Source organism: Mauremys mutica, chromosome 21, assembly GCF_020497125.1.
Source record: "Mauremys mutica isolate MM-2020 ecotype Southern chromosome 21, ASM2049712v1, whole genome shotgun sequence".
NCBI classification, from domain to species: domain Eukaryota; kingdom Metazoa; phylum Chordata; order Testudines; family Geoemydidae; genus Mauremys; species Mauremys mutica.
The window spans coordinates 1,798,008-1,824,351 of NC_059092.1; the positions used below are offsets into that span (position 1 = coordinate 1,798,008).

The 26,344-nt window shown below is 57.0% G+C and overlaps 1 protein-coding gene across 5 annotated transcripts in view; it reads right to left on the reverse strand.

Annotated features, from left to right (window-relative positions):
• The window catches only part of ESPN (espin), a 79,151-nt gene that overhangs the window by 46,583 nt on the left and 6,224 nt on the right, over nt 1-26,344 (reverse strand). For 4 of the 5 annotated variants that reach the window (XM_044996400.1, XM_044996399.1, XM_044996401.1 and 1 more), the window contains exons 2-4: nt 24,952-25,145; nt 1,891-2,077; nt 975-1,157 (exon numbers count right to left, since the gene is read on the reverse strand). In XM_044996400.1, coding sequence (XP_044852335.1) covers nt 975-1,157; nt 1,891-2,077; nt 24,952-25,145 — 564 coding nt within the window. Of the gene's footprint in view, nt 1-974; nt 1,158-1,890; nt 2,078-17,765; nt 17,798-19,052; nt 19,268-24,951; nt 25,146-26,344 lie in introns of those variants that run through there. The other variant, XM_044996402.1, reaches the window with a different exon arrangement.

The following is a 26,344-nucleotide window of genomic DNA, read 5'->3' on the forward strand; positions in this document are numbered from 1 at the left end:
TACTGTGTTCGGATGCTATAGCTGGGTGGTACCATGGCAGGGCAATATTGTGGCAGGGCGATACCTTGGCAGATTGGTGCCATGGCAGGGCGGTGTTGTGCCAGTGTGCACTGGTGCTGTGGCAGGGCGGTGCAGTGGCAGGGCAGTGTTGTGCCAGTGTGCACTGGTGCTGTGGCAGGGCGGTGCAGTGGCGGGACAGTGTTGAGCCAGTGTGCACTGGTGCTGTGGCGTGGCGGGGCAGTGTTGTACCAGTGTGCACTGGTGCTGTGGCAGGGCGGTGCAGTGGCAGGGCGGTGTTGTACCAGTGTGCACTGGTGCCATGGCAGGGGGGTGCAGTGGTGGGGCAGTGTTGTACCAGTGTGCACTGGTGCCGTGGCAGGGCGGTGCAGTGGCGGGGCAGTGTTGTACCAGTGTGCACTGGTGCTGTGGCGTGGCGGGGCAGTGTTGTACCGGTGTGCACTGGTGCCGTGGCAGGGCGGTGCAGTGGCGGGGCGGTGTTGTACCAGTGCGCACTGGTGCCGTGGCAGGGCGGTGCAGTGGCGGGGCAGTGTTGTACCAGTGTGCACTGGTGCTGTGGCAGGGCGGTGCAGTGGAGGGGCAGTGTTGTGCCAGTGTGCACTGGTGCTGTGGCAGGGCGGTGCAGTGGCGGTGCAGTGTTGTACCAGTGTGCACTGGTGCCGTGGCAGGGCGGTGCAGTGGCAGGGCGGTGTTGTACCAGTGTGCACTGGTGCCTTGGCAGGGCGGTGCAGTGGCGGGGCGGTGTTGTACCAGTGTGCACTGGTGCTGTGGCAGGATGCCTTCACTGCCTTCACCCTCTAATAAGTTTTCACTGACTGGAGCTTTCCCAGTGCAGAATAAACTCTGTTCACAATCAGATCCGCCCCCGAGGCAGCTCCATTTCCTCCCACAGCTCAGCCCTCCCCAGGGCAAAGCCTGCAGCAGCTTCGCGCTGTGCCCACCCGCACCACACTGACCTCCAGCTCTCCGTTCTCAGCGGCGTCGTGCAGCGGCGTCCCCCCCCACTGGTCGGTGGTGATCTCTCCCCCGTGCAGGAGCAGCCAGCTCAGCACTTTGGCGTGGCCGCGGCTGGCAGCAAAATGCATGGCCGTCGCGCCGTCGTCATCCTGCTCCGACAAGCTGATGCTGGTGAAGCTCATCTGTAAAATGGAGAGAGAGGTTGCGTGGTCCAAGCCCTGTCCATTGCGTGACACTGCAGCAGCCAGCTGCCTACAGCGGGCCCTGGGCCCCCAGCACGGGCGTTGCAGGATAGCAGCAGCATGGCCCTCTGACGGGCAGCAGTGCCTGGTACCTCCGGGCCAGCGGAGCAGGAGCCTGGAGCCTCCAGCAGCTCAGGCCGGAGTGCTGACAGGGCGACCGGGCCCATCTAGGTCTGACTTAACCAGCGCGAGAGGCTGCGTGGCAGGTATCCCGGTGCAGGAGCAGCAGCCGGGGCTCAGCTCGAGTCGATTCGGAGCAGGGCTAATGAACCCCCATCAGCTGTTCTTGTGCTGAGCCTGGGCGCTCAGACGGCCTCGCCCAGTGGGACTCTGGCAGAGTTCGAGCCACCTGCCAGTCAGCCAAGCCCCTCGCCAGTGTCTGGGCAGCGCCAGGCTCCTCGTGCGAGCTGACGTGAGAGGGAGCAGAGCTCCCTTTCGGCTCCCCGCATGCTCTGTGAACCTGGGTGCGAATTCCATGGGCCTGGAAATGGCTAAGCACCCCCAGCAATTACAGCAGCATCGCCATGGCAAAGCCCTGCTCCAAACCCCGCCCCGAAAGCCCCTCTGGCCCCGTGCCCAGCCTGCCCTCCAGCCCGATCGCCTGCCAAAGGGCTGCGAAGAGGGCAGTGCCCCGCGCGCAGGCTGCACAGATTCTGGCACAGGCAGCACTCACCAGCCAGACGATGACGGTGTTGTGACCCATCTGAGCAGCCGCGTGGAGCGGGGTCATCCCGTCGTTGGCGCGCACGTGAGGATCTGCTCCGCAGTCCTTCACCAAGTACTGTATGATTTCCAGGTGGCCTTCCTGGCAGGCTAGGTAGAGGGGAGTGGCACCGTTCTTGGTCTGGGCACTAACACCGCTGTAAACGAGACGGGGAGCAGGCTGCTGTAAATCTCCTTCGCCCTGCCCCCAAACGAAGTCGCACAGCCCATGGAAAACACTGCTCTGGGTTCGAGTTTCATGCAGCTGTCAGCAGTGATGTGCAGATGCCCCCTGCCCTGCTATGGCATGACCCGACCCTGCCCCCCCACCCTCCGTGGGCAGGGCCGGCTCCAGTCACCAGCAAAGGAAGCTGGTGCTTGGGGCGGCCAATGGAAAGGGGCGGCACATCCAGGTGTTCAGCGGCAATTCGGCAGCGGGTCCCTCGGTCCCTCTCAGAGCGAAGGACCCGCTGCCGAAGAATGAAGCAGCGCGGTAGAGCTGCCACCGAAATGCTGCCGATCGCGGCTTTATCTTTTTTTCCCCCCTTCGCCGCTTGGGGCGACAAAAAAGCTGGAGCCGGCCCTGCCCGTGGGTACAACACATGGGCTCAGCTGCCCCCGCGCCCTGCTGTGGTGTGACGGCCCCGTGGGGCTGAGACACTCTGAAGGGTTTCAGGTGCAATGCAGACCAGCGAGGGGCTGTCACCACCTGCCTGCAACACTGGGTGCCTGACAGTGCTCTGCTGCTGTCGCTCCCAGCCAGCTCCCAGCATGCAGGCCACACCCTGAGTCAGAGCCGTCCCTTGGGTAGGGGGAATCGGGGCAACTGCTCCGGGCCCTGCGCTTTGGGGGGCCCCATGGGCCGCTGCGATTGGCCGGTGCAGTCAGTCCCGGAAGACATAGGTGCAGGAAGTAAGTGTGTGTCGGGGGGGGGAGGGGTGCTGCAGCACCCCCGGGCTCCCAGCTGCCGGCCCCATACCCGGGGCCCAGCCACCGATGCAACGCGAGACCCCCAAGCCGGTGGGGGGCTGATTTGTCCTGGGCTCCGCATCCCCCTAGGGACAGCCCTGCCCTGCCCTGCCCCTCTGTGTACCAGACAGCCCAGGGCCAGCAGCTCTGACCCCAGCAGCCTAGCTACAGTCCCACCATCCCACCAGCCTTGGTTGCAACCAGCAAGGTGACTCCAGCACACTCCCCATCCCGAATGTTCCCCAACCCATGTGCTTTGCAATGGCCAGCCCTCTCCTGAACAGCTCAGAGAAATTAAGGGGTCCTTCATCCCTTTAAAGACACAAAAGCACATCTAGCAAGATTCAATCTTTGCCTAAGCAGGTTTCTCATTCAGTTCCCAGAGACTTTAAGCCCCCTTGGTCGAAGGACCCATCCTTCTCAGTTTGCAAGAGTGTCTGTCTAGTGATGGATGCCAGGGGTGGCTTCTCTCCTGGCTTATATCTTCCAAAGTTCAATGAACTTGTTTCAAGAGGCAGGATGTCCTCACGCTGGTCTTGCCTTTCAGTGGGCTTCCCGTTCCCCTGTATGATTTCTGTGTAAATGGAGCTTCCATTGTTTTCATTCCACCCTGCTTAATTTACACAGGAGACAAGGAGAGAACTGTGACATTCCCTCCCGTCTGCGGGGGCGGGGGGAGACCTCTTTCTCCCTGTTTGGCCACAGACTTTAAAGCATAATATCATTCAGTAACCCTCTTTCCTCACTTAGCAATACTACAGACAAGCCCCAAAGATCTCAGTCCCCAGTGTGCCATGACTGTTCAGAAAAGACCTCTCTCTATCCACTGTTGTACTACAGTAATACGGGATACAAAGATTGATTCAATAGCTTATCACTGCAGTTCCAGCCCCCCAACCCACCCCCGCATCTTTATAGACCAGTAAATCTTTGAAATGGATCCTTCTGAGAAGTAAAACCCAGATTAAACTTCCCTCTCCTGCTGGGTACAGACCCATGCTGTCTTCTCCCACACGTATTAGTGGGAGGTTCGCCTCCACCCCTTGATGGGTCTGGTTACAGAATATGTGACTAGGTTCTCATTGTCCTTCAAAGTGCTTGGGAAGTAAACAAATTCCTATGGGCACATCTACACTAGGGTTGACCTAATGTACATCTGCATGGAGCCGCCGCAGTAGTGAAATCGTTTTTGAGTGTGCACATGACACTCCTTGTGTCGGCAGTGCGCGTCCTCACCAGGAGCGCTTGGAGCAACTGTACGGTCAGCGGGGGCATTGTGGGATGGCTTCGGAAAGCAGCAACAGTTAACATAAGCGACTCAGTGTTTGCACTGACACTGCATCCCCCCAACTACATTGACGCTATGCCGCTCGTGGAGGTGGCGTTATTACATCAGCGTAAAGGGGTGGTGACATTGGCGGGAGCGAAATCCTAGTCTAGACACTTACAGAGTTAGGTCGACATAAGCTGGCTTGCGTCACCCTAGCTCTGTAGTGTAGACCAGGCCGTTGTCTAGTGCAGCCTTGTTTACAGCTCCTCCTGACGTGCCTGATTTAAACACACTGTGTTGATAATTGCAGCAGACAGCCACAACCCCTTACACCCACCGCGTACATCCGTCACACACAAATATTAATGATCAGAGTTGTTCGTTTTCAAATGATACTTCCCAACGCATGTTCCGTACGAAGATTATTACAACAGTGTGTAGGATGCTCTGTGCCACACACAACGTCACTTAATTACCCTCTTTAGGGGCTGGTCTGCATGGAGGATAAAGCCTACAGCAGCTAAGACTTACTCCTGTGGCTCAGTTGAGCCTTCTGGCGGTGCAGGCCCTAGGTTCAGCCCCTGCTGACCCATGGAAGGGGCTGTTACAGGTTTGTTAGGATGCTCTCTGCTCAGCCAGGGCAGCCACTGAAGAGGTTGGTGCAGGGCTTCCACGCAGGCTGAATAATAATGCCACATCCTCCCAGCTGGCTTTGGGATTGCCAAACACCTCCTAGGCACATGGCCCATGCTGCCCGGGCATGCGTGCACCCCACACCACTCGGACGTGCTGGCAGAGATGGCACGTGGGCTGCAGATGCCTACAGAGACACAGGCACCACGGCAGGAAAAGTGACCAGGATAAGGCTCAGTGCCCAGGGAACACGAGCTGAGGAGGGGAAAGGATCAATCTCCAGGGAAGGGCTGAGTGCGCTCAATTCCCTCTGGAGTCACGAGCACTTGGATCCTGTGGGACTGGCATGACGTGCTGCCCAGACAGGCCGGGCACAGGGAAGGATGCAGCAGCTCGCTGGAGATGCTCAGGGGGCAGGGCAGGCAGGAGCCAGGAGGACAGAGCAGCTGAGCAGCCCTGTGGCAGACAGCAATGCACCGAACAGCAGAGCACACGCCACAGCCCCCACCCAGCCGTCCTCCAGAAGGGAGCGCCATGTGTGACCGTGTGGGGGTGCATTACCCCTCTGCTCTGCTCTCGCTCGGCGCTCCCCTCGTTCCCCTTGCAGAGGCAGCAGCCGCCACGGGAGGTCATTCCGTTAATGAGTGTGCTTAGGCTAATCTCGTTCCTTCGGCTGTTTTTGGACACTGCAATTTAGCAGTATTTTTAAATAAGCAGATTAGGCGTCCAATAAACACAGACGCTGCGGCTGGCCCTGCCCATCACAGCAGAGGAAGAAGCTGTAATGAAATAATTGGGATGATAGAGAAGAACCCATCCAGCAACTGAATTACTCGGGCTGGTGGCTTAAACTTTATGCCCAGACCAAGTGTTAGCAACCAGAGGAGCCGGCAGCTCTGGGATTCCTCCGGCTGGGTGCCAGGCGAGGCCCCCACGGCAGTGTGGGCTCCCCCTCGGCGCGGGAGTGCAGCAGAGAGTGAGCTGAGGGGGCAAAGTTAGCCAGCCAGCCCCGAGCGTCCAGGCCGTTATCCCTGGCTGATGCACTCAGAGCAGGGCTCCGCACGGTCTGGCGCAGACACCCTCCCCGTGGATGTGCTAATATTGCCAGGTGCTTTTTTTTTTAGGTTTCTGGCACCTCCGCACGCAATCTCATTGGTGCCCCGACACTGACACTGTTCAGAGCCCGCAGATCCCCCCAGCTCCATCCTGTCACAGCCAAGCCCTGCAGTGCATGGGGCAAAGCGGCAGCATGGTGGTGCCCATGGGCATGAGGGCCAGATCCCACACTCCTTCCTCCAGCACGGCTCCCGCTGCCTGCAGTTACGGACTGCAGGGGGAGGGGCTGAGAGGATGGCGGGTCTCCATTCTCCCTCCCCAGGGGAAGCAGTTAGCTGCAGGCAGCACAACTCCACTTGGGGACGCGCTGCTTTCGCCGGGCACTGCACTGTGCAGTATCAGGCAGACCGCGGGACGGCCAGGCAGCCCTCTGACGGGTGGCCTAGGACTGAGAGAGTCACCCTGGGAAAGGGGAGGGAAGGAGATGCCAGCATGGGGCACAAGCACTAGGCTGCGGAGAGCAATGCCCCTTTGACTGGGAAGCCCCTACACCAGCTGGCACAGCGAGGGGAGCTGCACAGCCTGAGCCCCCCACAGCAAGGGCTCTTGAGACGTGAGCTCAGCTGGGATCCCGGAGCAGGCTGCACCGCACAGTGGCTAACCGGCCGGGAATGCAGGGCCCCATCTGCAGCTCGGGGGACTCATCCGAACAGGTCCACATTCAGGCCTGGCCCATCCCCCAGCACATGCCACGGGTTCAGCCTGGCACTGAGATGACCAATCCCACAACATGCTATTGCTGCCCGCAGGTGGGGCACCCAGCAATGCCCGGGTGTGGGAGGGGGCAGCCATGCTGCTGGGTGCTGCCCCGTCAGGCCCCCGCCTGCAGCCCAGTGCCCCCGACTCCACCAGCAGACACAGGGACTGGCCAGGAAAGCTGGGCGGGGGGTGAATTCCTGCATTCCAGCCCCCTCCCCAGGCCATGCCCTGAGCACCCCCGGCCCCCAGGCCCAGCGCAGGGCAGTACCACGCTTGGCACTTTCCCCTGCCGGCGCTAGGACGTCTCCCCAGCTCCAGCTGCCTGGACCCGAGGTGTCAGGAAAGGTTCTCCTCCTCCTCCTCCTCTGAGAGCGGGGCCAGCAGGCCCGCCGAGGGGACGGCCTGGCTGAGGCTGCGCTGGCAGCACGGCCCGGGAACAGAGCTCCACGCGGCAGTGCCCTCCTTGAGCTAGGAAGGGGGGGAGGTCCCTCCTGGCACACAGGGCTGCGGTTCTCTCAGCCGGTAAGCGGCACGCGGAGGGGCGTTCGGCTCAGCCCCGCTCGCTCCTCCCAGGGAGCGGTCTCAGGCAGACCCAGGGCTCTGGGCCCAGCGGCCTGAAAGCGACGGGGACCTGTTCAAATCACCCCAGCACTCAGAGGGCCAGTGAAGCTCCCTAGGGCAGTGCCCAGCTCCGAGAAAGCCGCGCTGGCTATCCACTGCGTCGGGGCCAGGAATGCTGATGGGCCAGGCCTGCATGGGCCCAGCATGGGTCCCAGGGAGCACGGGATGCCGCTCTGCTGCAGGCAGGTGCCCAGCACTCAGCACTTTGCCAGGAAGAAATTCCGCCAATGAAAGCCCTCTGATATCAGGATAAATCGAGACCAGTGGGCTACCAAGGGTCTGCTATTAGTAGCCTGCTGCTAACCACTGGTGGCCAACAATCCTAGGGACAGTATCGCTCATGCCCAGATCCGGCACCACATCAGCCTGCGCTAAGCATGCCGTCGGCAGCTCCCCTGCACCTCAACTCGCAGCCGCAGCCCCTCGCTCCTCTTTTCAGATCTCTCCTGCGGCTTCCTTCCCTCCCCTCCAGCTCCGGCGGCTTCAGGTTACCAGCCCCAAGGCTGCAGACACTCTCCTGTGGCACTAGCGCTCAGCCTGCAGCGCGGCATGACAGTAACAGAGCAGTGCGAATCCATTGCCCAGGGCTGCGAGGCAAGTGGCCTTTGCAAATAGCACATGTATCTGCACCATCATTAGAAGCAAAGAGCGTTGGGCCAAATCCATCGCCGGTGTAAATCCCTGGGACTCAGTGGAGTTGCACCGAGCATGACTCAGCCGGTGGGGCTGAATTCATCGCACACACGCACACGCACACGCGGTGTCAGTCGCTTCCGTGCCCAGGCCTTGTCTCAAGTCCAGGAACTCAGAGCAAGTCGCTGTAGGACAGAGAACTCCAGCCTGCTTCCCGGGCTAAGCAGGGGTGGGCAAATGGCTGTGGCTGCACCCCCTGCCCTGGGCCTGCTGGGCTTGGAGAAGCTCCGCACCACGGTTCGGTGAAGCCCATCCTGCCAGGGAGGGGGCCTGGCACAGCTGCTGAGCCATGGTGCAGCTCGTAGAGACACAGCACAAAGCGGAGAAAAACTGACCCAGGTCTGGGGCGCAGGGAGGGGCAGCAGGCGACTGCCTGGGGGAGCCAGGAACAGGAGTTTGGTGATTTCCGCTTCAGCCCTAGTTCTGAGCACAGAGCCACTGCTTGTTGGTAGGGGTCTAGTTTAGGGCCTTTGGGGTTACATCAGGGACCAGTCTGGTCCAGGGTTCCCAGGAGCGAGATAGCGAGAACGTGATGTCGGGGCAGGAATGGCAAGTGGGAAGAGAGCTGGGCCCTGGAGGTGGCCCTGGAGGTGCTGGGGGATGGAGAGAGAGAAGCAGCCAGTCGCTGGGGCACTGCCATGCACTCTGCAGGCCAGGGTGGATGCCAGGCTGAGAACAGCTCCGGAGGGGACCGTGGCCTGCTCAGGATAAACCCACGGCAGGCAGTGGGCACCAGCACAGGCTGGGTGGGCAGCAGCATCACAAGCTTCACCCATAACCGCCCTCCTGATCAGCCAGGGCCCCTGCACAGGGGGTGCCTCCGGCACGTCCATGTATCCAGGGCACTCTGCCAGCCGCAGCCCCACTGCCCCGCAGGGATGGTGTTTTCACGGGTGCAGAGACCTGCCCAAGGGGATCTGCACCCAGAGCCCAGACTCATTTCCTAGCCAGAGGGTGCTGGATTTCAGGCAGCGACTGGTGCTAGCTCCGACCAGCCCAAGTGCCAGGCACGCTGCACGGGACGGCCAGCTAGGAACACACCTGGGAGGCTGCCAATTAGAAACCGGCACTTGGAGCCAGCGTCTCTACAGAGCCCCCAGCTCATCCGGCACCAGGATACGCTGGCTCTGGGGCTTGCCGCGGGGAGCTGGTTATTAAGCCCTCAATACAAACCTGTTGAATATTTTAAGAAGGAAGAGCAATAAATACTCTGCTCTGTTATCCAAAAGATCCCAGGCACCTTAATAATTGATCCCTGTAACGGTGAGAAGGGCTGAGGCTGGGTGTGCTCTCCACACAGCCTGGCCAGATCCCCCGGCCAGGCGCCGGCTCTGCCCAAACGCCCGCGGCGCGCTCGCTCGCTCGCTCTCGGTCGGTCGCAAGGCTTCGGCCCCCCGTTATTCAGCTGCAGGAAGCTCCCCGGCCGGCCCAGGGCACTGGATAGCCAGTATCGGGTACGGGCTCTGAGGCAGGAGCTGACCCCTGCTGTCTATGGCAGCACAGCCCCCAGCGCAAGGGGCCCCCGCCCCCTGGTGCAGGCCTCCAGGCTGGAGCCAAAGCTGCCTCGGGCTGGAGCTGCCCCTGGTGGGAGCCTGGCCAGTCCCTGGGCACAAAACACACCAACACCCCTGGGCCTGTGGCTCTCACACCCTGATTGCCAGCACCTCAGGGTCCCCCCGCAGCCTGGTGTGCTCAGGCATGGAGTGCCCATGGCCCCCTTGGGAGACTGGACCACAGCCACGTCCCCTCTCTCGCTCCCCGGTGTCCGTGGCAGCTCTGCCTGGGGTTTGGGGTGAGATTAGCTCAGTGTCCAGCCAGCCTGCCTCGTCCTGTTCCAGGGTCACCCCATTGCTCTGGCTGCCCCTGGCTCGCAGCACTTGAACGGTGACAGCACCGCCCCCTTCTCTCCAGCACAGGCACCGCACAACAGCAGGAGGGGAGGCTCAGAGGAACTCCATGCTTCTCTGGGCCCTTTCCCCCGCCCAGGGGTGGGGTGCGGGCACTCGGGGTGGCTGGCGGTGGGTCCATCACACACAGGGTTTGCAGTTCGGTTCCAGGGCTCTCAGCACCCTCCCCATTGTTCCAGCACCCTTGGGGCTCACGCGCTGCAGGGAGCTGCAGCTGGCTCTCAGCGGGGCTCCCCACCCTCTGGGCTTGTCTGCACGGCACAGTTAACCTGGGTCACAAGGGGAGCGTCACCCCTGCCTGGTGTCCTGTCCACACCCCACCCCCTTCTCCTGAGTGCCATGTGGCTGGTCAGGGGTACAGGCACAGCTCGTCCGCAGCCCCCAGAGCGAGGGCATCGGGGCTCGGCTCATTCCGTAGGAGGGCAAACAAGGGGGCTCTGGCAAACTGGCTCAGAGCCAAGGAGCTGGGGATTCTGAGGTGCAGCGGCTGCCCCGGAGCCCGGGCTCGGGGGACCTGTGGGGAGCACAGTCACTGCTTCCATGTGTGGGGAGCTAGGGGGAGGTGCAGGGGCTCGTATCCTCTCTGCCTGGGCTGGTGGTGACACGTCCAGGGAGGCTGGAACCAGCCCTTTGCAATCAATCAATATTGGCTATTCTGCTCCACGCCCCACCCCCGCCCCCCAGCCCAGCGCCCCAGGGCTGCTTGCTCTGAGACAAGGCACCAGCTGCTGGCACCCAGGGCCAGCCTGAGGTTCTGGGGGGGTCCTTCCAGTGCAACAGCTGGAGGCGCTGGATGCAGACAGCAGCAAGGAATCATGGGCCGGAATCCACCGTACAGCGGCTGGGGCAATGGATGCTGAGACGATGCACGGACTTGGCCCATGCAATTCAGCTCTTTTCAGGTCAACCTCGGCACAGCCCCAGTGGGACGTCTCTGCCTTCAAACTGCAGCACACACACCACTGCCCCGTGCCCAGCGCCGCCCTGCACGGTACCAGAGCTCCTGCCACGCCGTGCCCACTGCCCTGTGCCCAGCTCCGCCCTGCACGGAACCAGAGCTCCTGCCACCCCGTGCGCCCACTGCCCCATGCCCAGCGCCGCCCTGCACGGCACCACAGCTCCTGCCACCCCGTGCACACTGCCCCGTGCCCAGCGCCGCCCTGCACAGAACCACAGCTCCTGCCACCCTGTGTCCACTGCCCCGTGCCCAGCGCCGCCCTGCACGGAACCACAGCTCCTGCCACCCCGTGCGCCCACTGCCCCGTGCCCAGCGCCGCCCTGCATGGAACCACAGCTCCTGCCACCCCGTGCGCCCACTGCCCCGTGCCCAGCGCCGCCTTGCATGGTACCACAGCTCCTGCCACGCCATGCCCACTGCCCGTGCCCAGCGCCGCCCTGCACAGTACCACAGCTCCTGCCACCCTGTGCCCACTGCCCCATGCCCAGCGCCGCCCTGCATGGCACCACAGCTCCTGCCACCCCGTGCGCCCACTGCCCCGTGCCCAGCGCCACCCTGCTTGGAACCACAGCTCCTGCCACACCATGCCCACTGCCCCGTGCCCAGCGCTGCCCCGCATGGTACCACAGCTCCTGCCACCCCCACGCACTGCCACCACTCCTGCCATAGGCTTCCTGGCCAGTGCTGCCAGAGCAGCAGGCATATGGACGTGCACACAAGGGACCCAGATGTTGGTAGCACTTAAGTGCTCTTCTGTTTTTTAACATTTTAAATCTGTTAATTAACTCACCACTAATGGCACTTGACCAGATTAGCTGCTAATCGTGTGAACGGGCACATTTTAAATCCATAATTGCCAATTCCCAAGTAATCTAGAATGGGTTAATCTGTGCAGGTTCAGTTTTGCTTAATGCAGCCTATGATTGGGACTATCAGCATACTGAATGTGTGAGTAAACTGCTTTGCCATATGCCAGCGACCTCCGGATTGTCTCTGCACCAGCTGCTGGCTTTTGTTGCTCTCTCGTACATTTGTTTGGTCTGCCCATGGGACACCCAGTCCGTTTAATACCCAGGCAGCACTGAAAGTCTGTGCTAAACCCACCACCCTTCAGATCTGCACGCGGTGTGGCCACCTCTCGGGGGAGATGGGCGGGTCACGTTCACTGTGTTAAGTGAACCTGCGCAGGGACTGACTCTGACCTCCTGCTGGTTTTCCTCTGGTGCAATTCCTTTGACTTCAGAGTGGTTACTCCGGATTTACACCGGTGGCAGTGACAGCAGACTCTGGCCCTGGAGCGCTAATATCCCATGTTGCGGTCTCCTAATAAAGCGCCAGGCATTTGCTGGGGCTGGCTGTGAGCGTGCTCAGCGTTGCCATTTCCCCACGGGCAGAATGGGAGCAGTCCAAGCGCAAGAGCCAGAAGGGCTTGAGGACTGTGCAGTCGAGATGCTGGGAAGGGCTCGGGTGCAAAGGGCACACGCGGGGGCGGCTCTAGGCATTTTGCCGCCCCAAGCACGGCAGGCAGGCTGCCTTCGGCGGCTGGCCTGCGGGAGGTCCCCGGTCCCGTGGATTCGGCGGCAGCCTGCGGGAGGTCCCCGGTCCCGTGGATTCGGCGGCAGCCTGCGGGAGGTCCCCGGTCCCGTGGATTCGGCGGCAGCCTGCGGGAGGTCCCCGGTCCCGTGGATTCGGCGGCAGCCTGCGGGAGGTCCCCGGTCCCGTGGATTCGGCGGCAGCCTGCGGGAGGTCCACCGAAGCCGCGGGACCAGCGGACCCTCTGCAGGCTGCCGCCAAAGGCAGCCTGCCTGCCGCCCTTGCAGCGACCGGCAGAGTGCCCCCCCGTGGCTTGCCGTGCTTGCCACGCGCTTGGCGTGCTGGGGCCTGGAGCCGCCCCGGGCACACGGCGCACACTGCTCGGTTCCCACTGGTGGCGGGTGCTGCCCAGCGGGAAGCGGAAGGGGCCAAGCCGTTATCTGAAGAACAAACCCTGCGCTCCACTGCACAGACTCCAGGCTAAAAACAACTCCAGCAAAACTTTGGGGGATGGGCTGGAATATGACCCAAGTTTTGGCAAATGGGGAAGGGCCTTTCTTCTCCTTCCCAGGCCTGGGTGAAAGGCGCCCGGCATTGACTGCTGGGGAAACTGAAGGGCCCCTGGAAGCAAAGTGTTGCCATTTTGAACAGGGTAAAATGTCTTTTTGAAACCCTGAAACTGCATTTGCTGCAAGTGGCAACTTTACGTCTGGGACGAAATGTGCCAATGCCCCTGTGAGGAGCTGGCGCTGCCCAGGAATGCCTGGAACTCGCTGTCCCTGTGGGTGAATGCGCCGCTCTGAGTGCTGATCACACTCGGGCATTTCAGAGCACGCTCCACTGGGGCTCGTATTCTCTCAAAGCCGTAACAGAAAGAACCTGCTGCACAATGTTCAGCCCTGTGCCTGCAGCCAGGCTAACAAACTGCTGTAAATCATTGCTTAGGGGACCTGCTCCATTGTGCTGGGTTTTCGATAGCTAGAGTCGCTCTAAAGTGGCTGTGGGCTGCAAGAAACAGTGGGGCAAACCTGGGCAGGCGTTGCCCTATCCGCGGGCAGAGAGCAGCTTGTTCTGCACCGGCTCCAGGAGACGACAGGGAGACAAGCAGCAGCCTCAAAGCTGAAACGGACACAGTAACAGGCAGCGCCATTCTCAGCCTGCGGCTCGAGCCCCCCCAAAAGACGTGCTGCCCTGGCACCGGTGCGCTAGGCTACCTTGCTGCAGCTCAATGGGAGTGCTTGGGAGGAAATGCCAGCGTGGTGGGGCTTTACTGTTACCTTAAGGAGACAGCTCTCTGGGGAGCAGTCCCCAGGCCTAGACATCACCCCACTCCCACTGGAACAGGTCTGAAGTGGTGCAGGTGTGTCCTGTCCCTCTGCATGGGGGCAAATTTCACCCTCGAAGGGGTCTCGTAAGGGCAGCTCCAGCTCTTCCACCGCAAGGGGCGAAGCACGTGTCCCGGAGCAAAGGGAATCCCGTGGGCATCACGGAGCCTGGCACTGTTCTCTCCCTGTTTTCATGTAGCACTTGGCGCTACGCTGCCTCCGCCAACCCAGCATGGGAGTCTGAGAAATGCTGTGTGCTCAGCACTGCTGGGGCAGAGCCCAAGGCCGGGGGCTGCCCAGCCACCTCCAGCCTGCACTGAGACAACCTCTGAGGCCACGATCCCCAGACAGGCCCCAGGCTCCTGGCCAGGGTGTGCAAGAAGCCTGCTGCTCATGCTGTGCCTGTTCAGATACAAGCCAGGCCACTCTGTGCTCGACTCATGCTGCTGTCTCCCAGGACGTGCGGACAGCCTCTCTCCTGTGCGCCAGAGAGCTCTGTCTTAAACTTTCCCTTCCTTCGCTCAGGCCACTGCCCTTGTCCTACTGTCACCCCAGGCTGCTGCTAAGCCCTTCCCGCCCTCGCGCTGCTCCCCCGATTTTCCTGGCTTTTTGCCTAGTTGTATTGCAGCCCTGCTGCAGCGGCTGGGCTCAGCGGGGTGTTTGCAGCCCCTAAGGGAGAGCAAAGACCACGGGAGGTGCTACGTATTGAGGAGGCAGGGGAAGATTCCCAGCTGAGGAGAGGCAGGGAGCAGAGAGTTAAGGGGGGGGGGGTAGAGGATTGCACCGGATTCGCCTACAAATAATCCCGGCTTATCCTCTGCCAGGGGAGTGTGCCGTGCCCCTCCCCCTGCCCACCCCCAGACCACAGGAGCACATGGACGAAGGAGAACCAGCCCTGGCCCTCCCGCCATCTGCATTAGCTTACTACAGGTTAGCTGCCGCTGGTTACCATAGTGATTACAACAAACAATGCGAGATGGAAAACAGCCACTTGTTCCCAGGCATCGCCACTACCCAAGCTGATTAAGAATTAACGAGACAAAGCCTGCAGCTTGAGCCTGTGGCAGTGAGCAGGTTTAAAGGATGCAGATTAGGGGCAGGCTTAGCAGGCCCAAATCGAGAGTGCTCCATCGAACGTCCTGAGACTTAACGGAACTCGGCCGGAGCGCGGCAGCCTATTAATAACTTAAATTACTGTTGCTAATAATACTCATTCAATTCATGTAATCGTTACAGTTTAATGCACTCTTCAGGCTGGCCCCAGCTTGGGGACAGCATGTGGGCGGGAGCTGGCTAATGGCCCCAAAAGCAAAGCTGGGGGTCTTTACGTCTTATTGTTTGCTGAAATAAGCAGCCCTAGAATACGGTCTCCCCAGTGCAGAAATAACGCAGCAGAGAGAGGGCGGGATCGGACCGGTCCTGCTCTGAGCACCGCAGTCTGGGGCAGAGGCAGCTGGATTTCGGGGTTCAGTGTGTTGGCTTTGTACTTAGCAGCAGGCACCTGTAGTGAAGGATTCTTTAGAAATACCAGGGGCCGGCAGCTCATTGGCACCCGTGTCAGCAGGTGTGGCCAGAGCGGCCATCAGGTCCACCTTGCACCCAGGCACTCTGGCACCTGCGCTCAGACGTATGCCAAGTGCTGGAAACGGGCCATTGCTCGGAGGGCCAGGAAGCGCTTGTTGGGAATGCTTCCCCTTGTGCCAGGTGGCACCAGCATCCCAGCAACAGGAGACTCTCCTGGTAACTCAGTTTGTAGACGCCCAAGGGATTGGCTTTCTGGGAGCAAAGAGCATGAAACCAGCATTTCTGGGCTGGCCCAGCAGCCTGCTGGCTCGTGCCCATCCCCTCATAGCAACTCACTCAACCCTGGCGAATGAGACATGAAAAGCCAGAGCCACCACCACCAACTATTGTCCTGCAAGCAGGGCTGGCTTAGGCTGATTCCCTGGAATCGGGCCCTGCGCCTAAGAGGGCCCCGCGCATTAGGCACCTTTTTCATTTTGTTTTTACTCACCCGGCGGCGGTCCACTCCGGGGGTCTTCAGCGGCATTTTGGCGGCGGGGGGGTCCACTCCAGGGGTCTTTGGCGACATTTCGGCAGTGGTGGGTCCTTTGGTGCCATGGAAGACCCGGAGCGGACCCCCCACTGCCGAAGTGCTGCCAAAGCCCTGGAGTGCCACCGGGTATTCGAATCGGGCACCACAGTTCATAAAGCCGCCCCTGCCTGCTGGTGCAACAGACACTCAGAGGGGCGGGGAGTCCCACACACTCGCGCTAGCAATCGGCACACCGTAAAGAGTCATTCAGAAGAACATCCCAGAGCCTGGGTGCTTCTCTGAACAATCAGCAGCTCTCCTGTTGACTTAATAAATCCACCCCCAATGAGCAGCGGTAGCTGTGTCAGTGGGAGAAGCTCTGTCCACACAAGCACTTGTGTCAGTGTAACTTGCATCACTCCAGGGAGTGATTTATTCACCCCGAGTGACATAAGTTCTGCCGACATACGCTGTAGGGTAGCCTCAGGGACACCCAGCATGGGGGGTTGCGTACCTGACCAGCTCGGCTAATAGCCATCAGAGAACCTATCCTCCATGGACTTATCTAGTTCGTTTCTGAACCAAGTTGTACTTTTACGCATACTTTCGCAACATTCCCTGGCCAGAGGCTGGCTGTGCATTGTGAAGAAGCACTTCCTGATGTTTATTTTAAACCTGGTGCCTATTAAGGGCATTGGGTGACCCCTGGTTCTTGTGTTATGTGAAGGGATAACTAACACTTCCCCATTCACTTTCTCCACAGCAGTCATGATTTTATAGGCCTCTCTCATATCCCCCCTCAGTCGTCTCCGTTCCAAGCTGAACAGTCCCAGTCTTATTAATCTCTCCTCTTACTGAAGCTGTTCCATACCCTCAGTCATCTTTGGGGCCCTTCTCTGTGCTTTTTCCAATTGTAATATCTCTTTTATGAGATGGGGTGACCAGACCTGCAGGCAGTATTCAAGGTGTGGGTGTACCAGGGATTTCTATAATGGCATTACGATATTTACTGTCGTCTTATCTAGGCTCTTCCTAATGGTTCCTACCATTCTGTTAGCTAGTTAGGTTGCCCAACACTTTCCATTAGAAACGCCTGTTTTCAGTTGCTTAGACTATAACTATTTGGACTGAAATTTTCCAGATCAGGCGTCTGCCTCAAGCTGATTTTTTGGGGTCAATTTCAGCAAAATCAGTTGGGCCATGTCCATGTCCTGCCTTGAGTACAGAGGACTGGACTAGATAACCTCTCGAGGTCCCTGCACTTCTAGGATTCTGTGAAAAACAAAATAAAGGAAAAATAGGGGGTTTGGGTCAAGGTTAAAGAATTCTTACAGACGTTTTGCAGAGGGGCTTCATGTTTTAGAGCAGGTGCTTGAAAAGCAGCGGGGAGGGGGTGAGCACAGGCTATTACCCTGTGTTCAGGAAGGCTCCTGGCCCGTCCCTGTAAAAATCCACCAAAGTTGGCCTGGTTCTGAGCTCTAAAAATCAGTTCCCAGAAGCTCTGGCACGTGGAGGACAAGGAGGAAGTAATCTGAGGTGAATGCAGAAGGTTGGGGGAGGGGCAAGGCCAGGTGCTGCGGCAGCTGGAGGGGGCAGGAGTCAGGGGGTGTGTGAGTGGGGTGGGGGGATGAGGGAGCGAAAGGGTCTGTAGCCACTAGAGAACCCTCCTGTCCAGAACATGGAACGGAATCCAGGATTCCTGAGGCCCAACATTCCTCTGCTGCCTGGCAAATGGTACGGCTCATCGCCCTCTCCTGACTGGTCCACAGAGAAGATAAAAACCTTCTACTACTACCAGTCACTGATTACCTCGAGGGCAAAAAGGAGCCTTAATTCTGGCATTTCCTAGCTTCTGAGTGCTTGGCTTTGCAGCCTTTCATGGTCTTTCAGTGGAGCCTTTGTCTGCAATATAGACACAAACCCACTGTCGTTCCTCCCCATTTGAACTGTTACTGCTGCATCCTGCCTGTGAGCTGGTGCTGCGGCTCCCAGAGATAGAATTTCAAGGCTTGTAACGGAGCCTCCCATCCGGCAGTTAGCAGAAGGGCCTATGAGCACAGGAGTAAATAATTAATGGGATTTCTTACCTACAGGCGGCAGGTGCTCACAGCAAAAGTAACTGCAGGAGAAGCATAAAATTAAATGTAAAAGGGCTGTGACTAAGACGTGCTTAATCAAGAGCCTACTTAGCAAAACGCAGGGACCCTTCTTCCGTTCAGTGAGTTGAGCGGGGGGCTGTGAAGTCTTTTCCCACTGATAACTGGGTTTTTTGCCATATCACTTGCATGGATTGATTCTACTGGGAGTCTCACTAAATGGATAGTCAACCACTTCACTGCTGAGCTTCCCATTTATAGTTTGTGAGTTTGGTCTGGAACAACCTTCCTGCCCCAATGGACCCTGTGACTCTTTACAGCTCATCTGCGTTGCCTCGTTTCCCTAACGAGGTACCGGGCCTGGAGTCCCCTAGCTCGCTCTCTCATCGGTCTGGGCTCAGGCATTTCGCCTGGAATCTGCACAGTGTAGCCTCCCCATGCTCTGCACTGGCACAGCCACAGATGGTACCTGTAATCCACTTAGCTGACTTGTATTTACCTGTATGGGTTAATCGGCTGGGAAGGGTCTGATTTCCTGTGCTGGAGACAGTATGTAAAAGTAAAGGGCACGGGGTGCATTTGTGCAAGTCACGCTTGTTATGATGCTCCCACAATAGCCGGGGCATAGTCAGGACACTACTCGTTCAGATACGTTTGCACGCTGACCCCATTTCCAGCCCCCAAGGGAGCTGACTGTAGCTGGAATCTGGAGAATATTCAGGTCAATGAATTAGCAGCAGCTGCTGTTGTGTTGCTCTCAGATCAGTGGATTGCAGGACATACCTGATCTGCATGGCGCTAGTTCAGTGCAGCCAAGGAAATGTGCACATAGATATTGCATAAGACCTTGCAGTCCATGTCTGCACCAGGAGTGTGTCTTCTGTGCAAGTTGTCACCTGAACCCATATTGGTCCCAAAGCAGTGACGGCATTTGAGCAATTGCCATAGTTACTACAATAATTGGTTAAGATTTTAAATTAAGGATATAAAATATACACAAAGGAAAGGCTGCTGCTGCTAATGGGAAAGCAATTGGGGTAAACTCCCTTTTGAGCTTAACTTCAAGCTCTCCAGCTGTAATAGCCAATTCGTGGGGTGGAAACATTAAAACCACATTTTGTTTTTCATTTAAAAGAGAAAAATATTTTGACCCTTCCCTTTGTTTGTACAAACAGAGTCGTGATTTATATAATAGACAGCAAAACTTGCAAAACCACCCAGGACAGTCCAGAGACTCTGCCCTGTCAAGTAACGTGCTCTGGTGATTGTCTAACCAACCTTCTGATATTCCTTTGTGTTCCTTTTGCTCCATAACAATCACACCCAGTGCGATGAGATTTTGCAGACACCCAGTGGTGTGTCACCAGGGCCAGAGGACGGCTCTGGCCCACCACCTAGTTCACTTCCCAACCTCAGTAAATACTTTCGTGACTCAGTGGCTAGGCTCCATAACTGTGTAAGAGGCTTTACACGGAATCCATGTGCGGGAGGACAATGCCCAGGGTTCTAGAAGAGCCGCCTCATCTGTCATCAGCTCACGGGCCAGCTCCAAGCCAGCAAACGCTTTTTTCTCATCAGATCTCGGTTCTTCCCGCCGGTGTATGTAAAAAGTGGCCTTAGCGAGCCCATGCTATCAACCCCTTCGTGAGACTTGGGCAATGTGGCTCTGGCAGCACTTCCTAAGGGAAACACTGGAGGGGCCTCAGCATGGCTCTGAACTGGAGCTTCCACAGCAGGGGTACGCGACGCAGAAGGGAGTCAGAGTCAGATGCAGCTAAACCCGAGGGAGTCTAGCATGCTCCTGTCACGCTGGCAGGCAGGCCCGGGGCTGAGCAGTTTCCATAGTCAGGCTTGCTGGAGCGATCTGCTGGGGAGACGAGCCCCAACCAGGCTCCGGCAGCTTAAAGCATCTCTCAAAAGCCACTGCATTCTGCTAGCTAGCGGGGTGGGGGGCAGCAGGCAGCTTTCCAGGAGGGGCAGAGCCTGGGAGCAGTGGGACAGGGGTGCTCTGGGGCTTGGCTGATAGGAGGCACAGATTAGACCTGGCTGCAGGAAGCCCTGTTGGGGGGAAGTTTGGCATTTAAAGGGTGTGGGCTATTTTTACATTTGTTATCTTGGCTTTCCATAGAGCCTGGCTATTTAAACTCCCCCTGGCCAGGCAGAATCCTCTCCTGGCCTAGCTATTGCTGTGAGCACCTCACACCCCCAGGCCCAAGGTTTCAAGCATTCTGAGCCCCCCCATGCCAGCTGCTGCACCCCCAAGGGTCCTGCTGCCTGAGCACTACCGGAGGTGGACACACAGCTCTTAAAAGCTTCTGCAGGAGCATGTGAGGCTGAGCGATGTCCCTTTGAGAGAGCAGCTGTGAAATCCGCCAGTGGTAACTAGTTCTTACACAGCTCTTGAAGAATTCCCTCCGTTCTTGCGAGAGCAGGAAAAGTGGAGCAAGCCAGGCTTCCTGCAGCCGCTCTCACAGGGCCGGGCTGGAGTGACACCCAAATGACGTTCAGATTCGTTCTTTCCCTGTGAAACAGGGAGCACGTCTAGCCTCAATTCTCACATTCGGCCTGAATAACTGATAACTCGGGGGCTATCATCAGACACCCCCCTCTGCTCTCAGACGCCAAAGCCCTGCCGTGCTTCTCTCTCCTACCCATGAATATCCCCTTCTCGCCCCACTGCTTTGGGACAATTCTGGATGGGGGCCGGGGGTGGATTTGTTATTGTCCATGCGTCTGCCTGTGGCAGAAACCCCCGTCCTTCCTCCAGCCATACGAGGAACAGAGGCCAGGCCGGGCCGGGCCGGATCTGGTATCCAGCCTGCAGCACAGGCCTAGGCTTGATTCTTCCGAAGCAGCCAGCCCGCAATGATACAACCAGCCCAGAAACTGAAATCAAAGCCCCCCCCCCCCAGGATACAGCTTGGGCAGCAAAAGGAGCTCACGTTCGGGCCTTTTATTCTAAGGGCCCATTTCTCTAGGGCTGGGGGGGGGTGGCGCTGGGCAGCACTGAACACGGTGAGACCCAGCCAGCCCCCAAACAGACGGCAATGCTGCTCCCCAGGGCCAGCAGGCTCACGCCCCCCTACACGTTCCACCTCCCCCCCACTCCCCGAGGGGCTGACTCTCCTGCTTGGGCCGGGGCCTCGCAGAGGGCTGGGGCAGGAGCCTTTTGCTCACAACCCCACCCAAAATCCAGGTCAGGTTTCAAACTATTTCACAACACAACCCCCTTCCCCTGCAAATTCCCCACTTCGAAGGCTCCCGGGAGGGGTTTTAAATGAACCAGAGAGGAGGAGGAGGGTTTCCCCTCCAAAGGCTCCTGCAGGAGCCATGTTCCTCCCGCTCTGCTGGCAACTGCCTGCCCAGCCAGCTCTCCTTGCTCGAGCTCACGTCCCATCAGTCTCCACTGGTCCCTTTCAGCAGCTCTCTCCATCCCCATGGGAAATGCAGGCGGGGGCAGTTCCGGGTTCCATGGGCTTTGGAGCACCCGGGAGACGTCTGCCGGCCTGTCCGTCAGGGCTGGGGTGTCTGTGTGCCTTGCTTGGCAGCCTTCCAGCACACTGCTTTCATCAGCTAGGGGCTGTAATCTGAAGGGGTAGAGAGGCTTAGCCCAGGGCCCGTCTGCCTGCCGTGTCTAAGTCCTGGGCATTGTACTGCGCATCAGCTGGGAAACATCTGCTGACAAACGTGGCAGCCCCTGTCCAGCGTGGCACAAGGGTCATCCTGACCCCTCCCCAACACACATGGAGACCCACGGGTGGAAGGTGGTGGGGATACAGGGGCAGAGTTAAGGCTGCTGCCGAGTACCACAGAAATGCCTGTCAATAAACAGAGACGGTCTCTGTCTATCCGTATTTCCAATGCAGCCGTCTCACAAGCAAAGGCCAGTTCTGTTTGCTACCAGCGATAGGGAAGGGCTGGGATTTGTGTCCCTTGGCCCTCATCTTGAGCAATGCAGCTAGCGATAGCTGACACGCCTGCCCCGCCTCCTCCAGGAAGCCTGTCCTGAGGGTGCTCTCAGACCTCCGGTCAGTGCTAGGGGTCGTCGTCATGCAGTTCCCAGCCAACCCCACTAGTTAATGCTCCGCTTCTCTTTGGACAGCGATGGGGAATCAGTTGAAAGCCATCCTGAGCCTAGATTTGCAGACTGGCTTTGGCCAAGACCTTGAATGCATTTGCATGTTGCTGTGGGAAAACTGGGTAGATTTAAGCAGCTTTGGCATCCCTCTGCGCTGGATCTGGAGTGTGTGTGCCGGCCGATGGAAGGCCCCAGACTTGACACACACGAGCACATCTGGCTCTTGTGGCTGCCCTCCCCTGCCTGTCTTATGCCCTGCCCACCATATAAGTACTTTTCATCATGGTGCTTGGTTACCAGACTTGTCGGCACCTTATTTATGACCCAGAATCATCACTTGCTGCCCTGTGGTCCCTGGGCCCAGCTGGTGGTGGGGGGTTGGTGTTTTTGCCAGGAGTTACACTGGAAGGGACTTACTTTAATCTCCCACGTTCTGCTGCTACATGAGTGGGAGCTGTTCAGGGGGGAAGGGGGGTTGCTGACACTCGCTAAGGGCCCAGAGGTGGCTGCATTTTGGATGTTGTCATTACTGAGGATTTGACTCTGTTCCATTTTGTCAAACGTGTGTTTGACTTTGTTAAGGATCTTCCTGTGAAAAGTCCCTGTGTAAGTGAACGTTAATTACCAAGGAGCTGCTGAGTATTTATAGCCCTGTCCTCCTGCCCATCGTGGAAAATACGATTAGAAGTTTTGTAATCTGTGGTGCACAGATCCGCGATGTTTGAGTGACCTGCTTTTCTCACCCCGATCATTTTATATTTGCTCTTTGTTGACCTTCTAGCATTTTGGCTCCACAGCCAGCAGGCTATGGGGGAACCTGTACAGGGTCCCAGTCAAGAGCTGGGGCCCCATCCCCAGCTGCAAAGAGATGCAGCTATTTTGGGGACAGACGTCTAAGGGTTTTAATCACCAGGTGGGAGCATTAAACCCAGAGACAGGCTCATGGTCAGAGAACAGAGATTATCAGCACAGGTGAAATTCCACCCCCAATGTGAAGGGCCGGTCCTGGGTCTGGACATTGTTATAGGGCTTATGTGGAATTTACGGCTTGCCTACATTTCCTGCTGTCTCTACATAAGGATGGGTTACACACACACACACACACACACACACACACACACACACACACACGTTCCAAGCACCAGAAAGCAGGCGTTACCATGGAATGGCCATGCTAGGGCTATCACTGGCCCAGGAACTAGTTTGTTTTCAGAACATCCTGGAATTCGGAGGTTACTCTGTAATAACCAATGAAAAGTACCCCAGTACTCCCGGATTTCACCATGCACAGAATGTGTCATCTGAAAACACACAGGGGCCTTGAACTCCACAGCCCTCTCCCAAGCCTGCATTCCTTAAACAAGGCGGCAGCTTGTCTTTCCACACATTTGAACAGCCTCATTTCTCCTGCAGGGCAGCCTAATCTATTTACATAACTCTCGCCTGGACAAAAGCGACTGTGTTATCGCCCAGTTCCAAAAGCGCATGGAACAAACCCTCCTCCACTCCACCTGCAACAGGGAGCAATATTTCCATCAAAAGTGAAAATCCAGCCCCTTGCCCTTTGTTCCTGGGATAATAAAGAACGGAGGTTTGACTTCCCACTGTGATAAAGCTGTCATGTCGTTAGCAAGCCCAGGTTTTACAAATGAGAACAATTCTTTTAGCAGCCAAAGCAGGCTCTGTGCCGAGGGTTTGTTGGGTGGCGTTGTATCCAAGCCAGATGAGCCATTTCTCCCTCACTAGGGCCAGATGCTGCAAAGACTTAGGCAGGCGAGTAACTTTATTCGCTCACTAAGGAAGTCCTGTGAATAGAGTCGCTCACCCGCACCAGCGTTGGCAGGATGGGACCCTAGGGCAGAAGACACGACCCAGAGTTCAGCAAGCACTTTACACAGTATCCTGCCACTTGTAGAAGAAAGGACTAAAGAGACGCAAAAGGATTGTAATGTAATTGACCAGTGCAAGACACCATGGGCCAGATTCTACACTGTCTGGCACCTGTAGAAAGGATTCTACTCTGGTGGTGTTTTACACACAGTTTTCACAGGTGTAAGTGACTACAGCCAGGTCCCATGGAGTGGAGAATCAGCACCTATGGATTTAGCAATCCAGGTATTGCAGGATATTCATTATTCACACAACAGTTTCAAAACTCATACAACTTGGAATCTGAAGTTAATATTTAAATTTGCTACTATGTTCTTGTTAGTATTTATTTTCAGCAATGCCTGCTATCTTTTAGGTGCTTTCCAAACAGTCTTGGCACTGAGGAATTCACAATCTAAGGAAAATTCAATTTGATTCTAGAATTAGATCCTAAGGAATCTTTCCTGGGGTAAGAAAGCCGTTTGCTTGGTTTACAAAAATGAAACTAGCTGTAGTCATAGAATTTCAGGAGGTATCTAGTCCAACCCCTGCTTAAAGTAGGACCAATCCCCAGACAGATTTTTGCCCTGATCCCTAAGTGGCACCCTGAAGGATTGAATGCACAATCCTGAGTTTAGCAGGCCAATGCTCAAACCACTGAGCTCTCCCTCCCCGCCAGATACTGTGCAGTGGCAGTGGCAGTATCATGTGTCAGCTGAAAATTGTATAAATGTATAAAAAGGGGGATCTTAATCTGAATCTGCAAACTTGCCATAAGATCTAGTCATTGCTCACAAGCAGGTCAGACACATTAATTTTCGCTACAGGATGGGAGGGCAAAGGTAGAGAAATGTTAGTAATGCTGCAATTACAGCTTTAGCCGTGTGGACTCCGTAAACCCAAGACCTGGGCTTATAGATTCATAGAGTCATAGATTCTAGGACTGGAAGGGACCTCGAGAGGTCATCGAGTCCAGTCCCCTGCCCTCATGGCAGGACCAAATACTGTCTAGACCATCCCTGATAGACATTTATCTAACCTACTCTTAAATATCTCCAGAGATGGAGATTCCACAACCTCCCTAGGCAGGTTACCTCTATTGTGCACAAGCTGAAGAACAACCAAATGCTATAATTGCTCTGGATATTCGGACACAACCAACACACATGCAGAAACCAGCCAACTGAACTCCCTGCAAATCCATCCCCTAAAAACAAAATTCTCTCTTACTTTGGCCAGTGCCCTAAGAGAAGTCGCAATGAAGGGAAATCTCCTTTGGCTGCAGCATAGTGAACAGGTAACGCTCCTGTGTCCGTGGCTATCATCGGGTCGCTGCCTCCAAATCGCAATAGCCAGTCGATTACTTCATGGTGACCAAAGCGGGCGGCGAGATGCAGGATAGTGGCACCGGAATTGTCTGTGTCCTGCAGAAACGAAACAAAACAGATCCTATTACGACGCGCTCCTTGTGACACTGCAGTGGATATTGTGAGACCCTCTGAACTCCCACCTCTCAGCCCTTTGTGCTGCTCCAGACAGAACACCATGTGACTGCACTCCTGACATTCCCGGATACAGAGGAACCCCAGAGAGCCCTTAGCCATCAGTATACAGAGCTGTGGTCCTATGAGCCCGGCACCAGAGCATCACCGTGGGCTGTTCTGAGCCATACGGGGACAAACCACAAAGCAGCTTCTGAAGGGCCTCAGGATAGGAGACCTTTGCTCTCCCTTCCCAGCTCCGCTAGGCTGGAATATTTGGCCCACTGGGTCTATTTGCATGTGTAAGAGCTACTCGCAGTGAATGAGAGATGGCATCAGAGCACAGGACAACACTAGATCTGGGACCTTAGCCACCTTCTGGGAAACGTCAGACAGCTAGAGAGCCTTGAATCTGTTCCAAACGCTAGGCCTGCTCTGTCACGGGGGAGGCGCACTTCTGCGAACAAGGCCTTGGTTGGACAAAGTCAGCGCTGAAAGTTCCATGACTACTAACAGAGCTGAGACCCTTACACTCGCTTCGCCCCAGCATCCGAGCCTCTTAATTCTTCCAGCTTCTCAGCTGGTGACTTTTCACAGAGTGCAATAACCCAAGTGCTTTTGGAGAGACTTACAAAACTCCGACAACAAGCTAGGACCTTGCAAGAAATTCTGTTGGGGCATCTAGAACCCCAAACTCTAGGAGACGGGGAGGAGGGGGACTAAGATACTCAAGAGGAGAGCTGTTGCCCCTGTAACACGTGCACGTGACTTATCCACAACTTAGGCAATAAAGAACCTTTTTCATATTCACATGCTCAGATTGCCTGGCCCCGGCCCTACAGCTCTTCCCTGCACACGTGACCACAACCCCTGTCCTTTCCTAAGCCCTCATATATTGATCACTGGCAACTATATCTCATCAAAATCCAAGAGCAGGAAGGATGAAATAAGTTCTCTCTGCTGTGTTTAACTGTGTATCTTGCAGTGTTGCCAACTCAAGTGATTTTACTGCAAGTCTCATGATATTGGGTGTTTTACTTAAAGACTCAGCTCTTGGAATCAGGTGATTACATGAGGATCTGAGCCTTCATTAACAAAAAGGAAGTTTCTAGCCCATGTGGCTGGTGAGTAAAACTTGAATG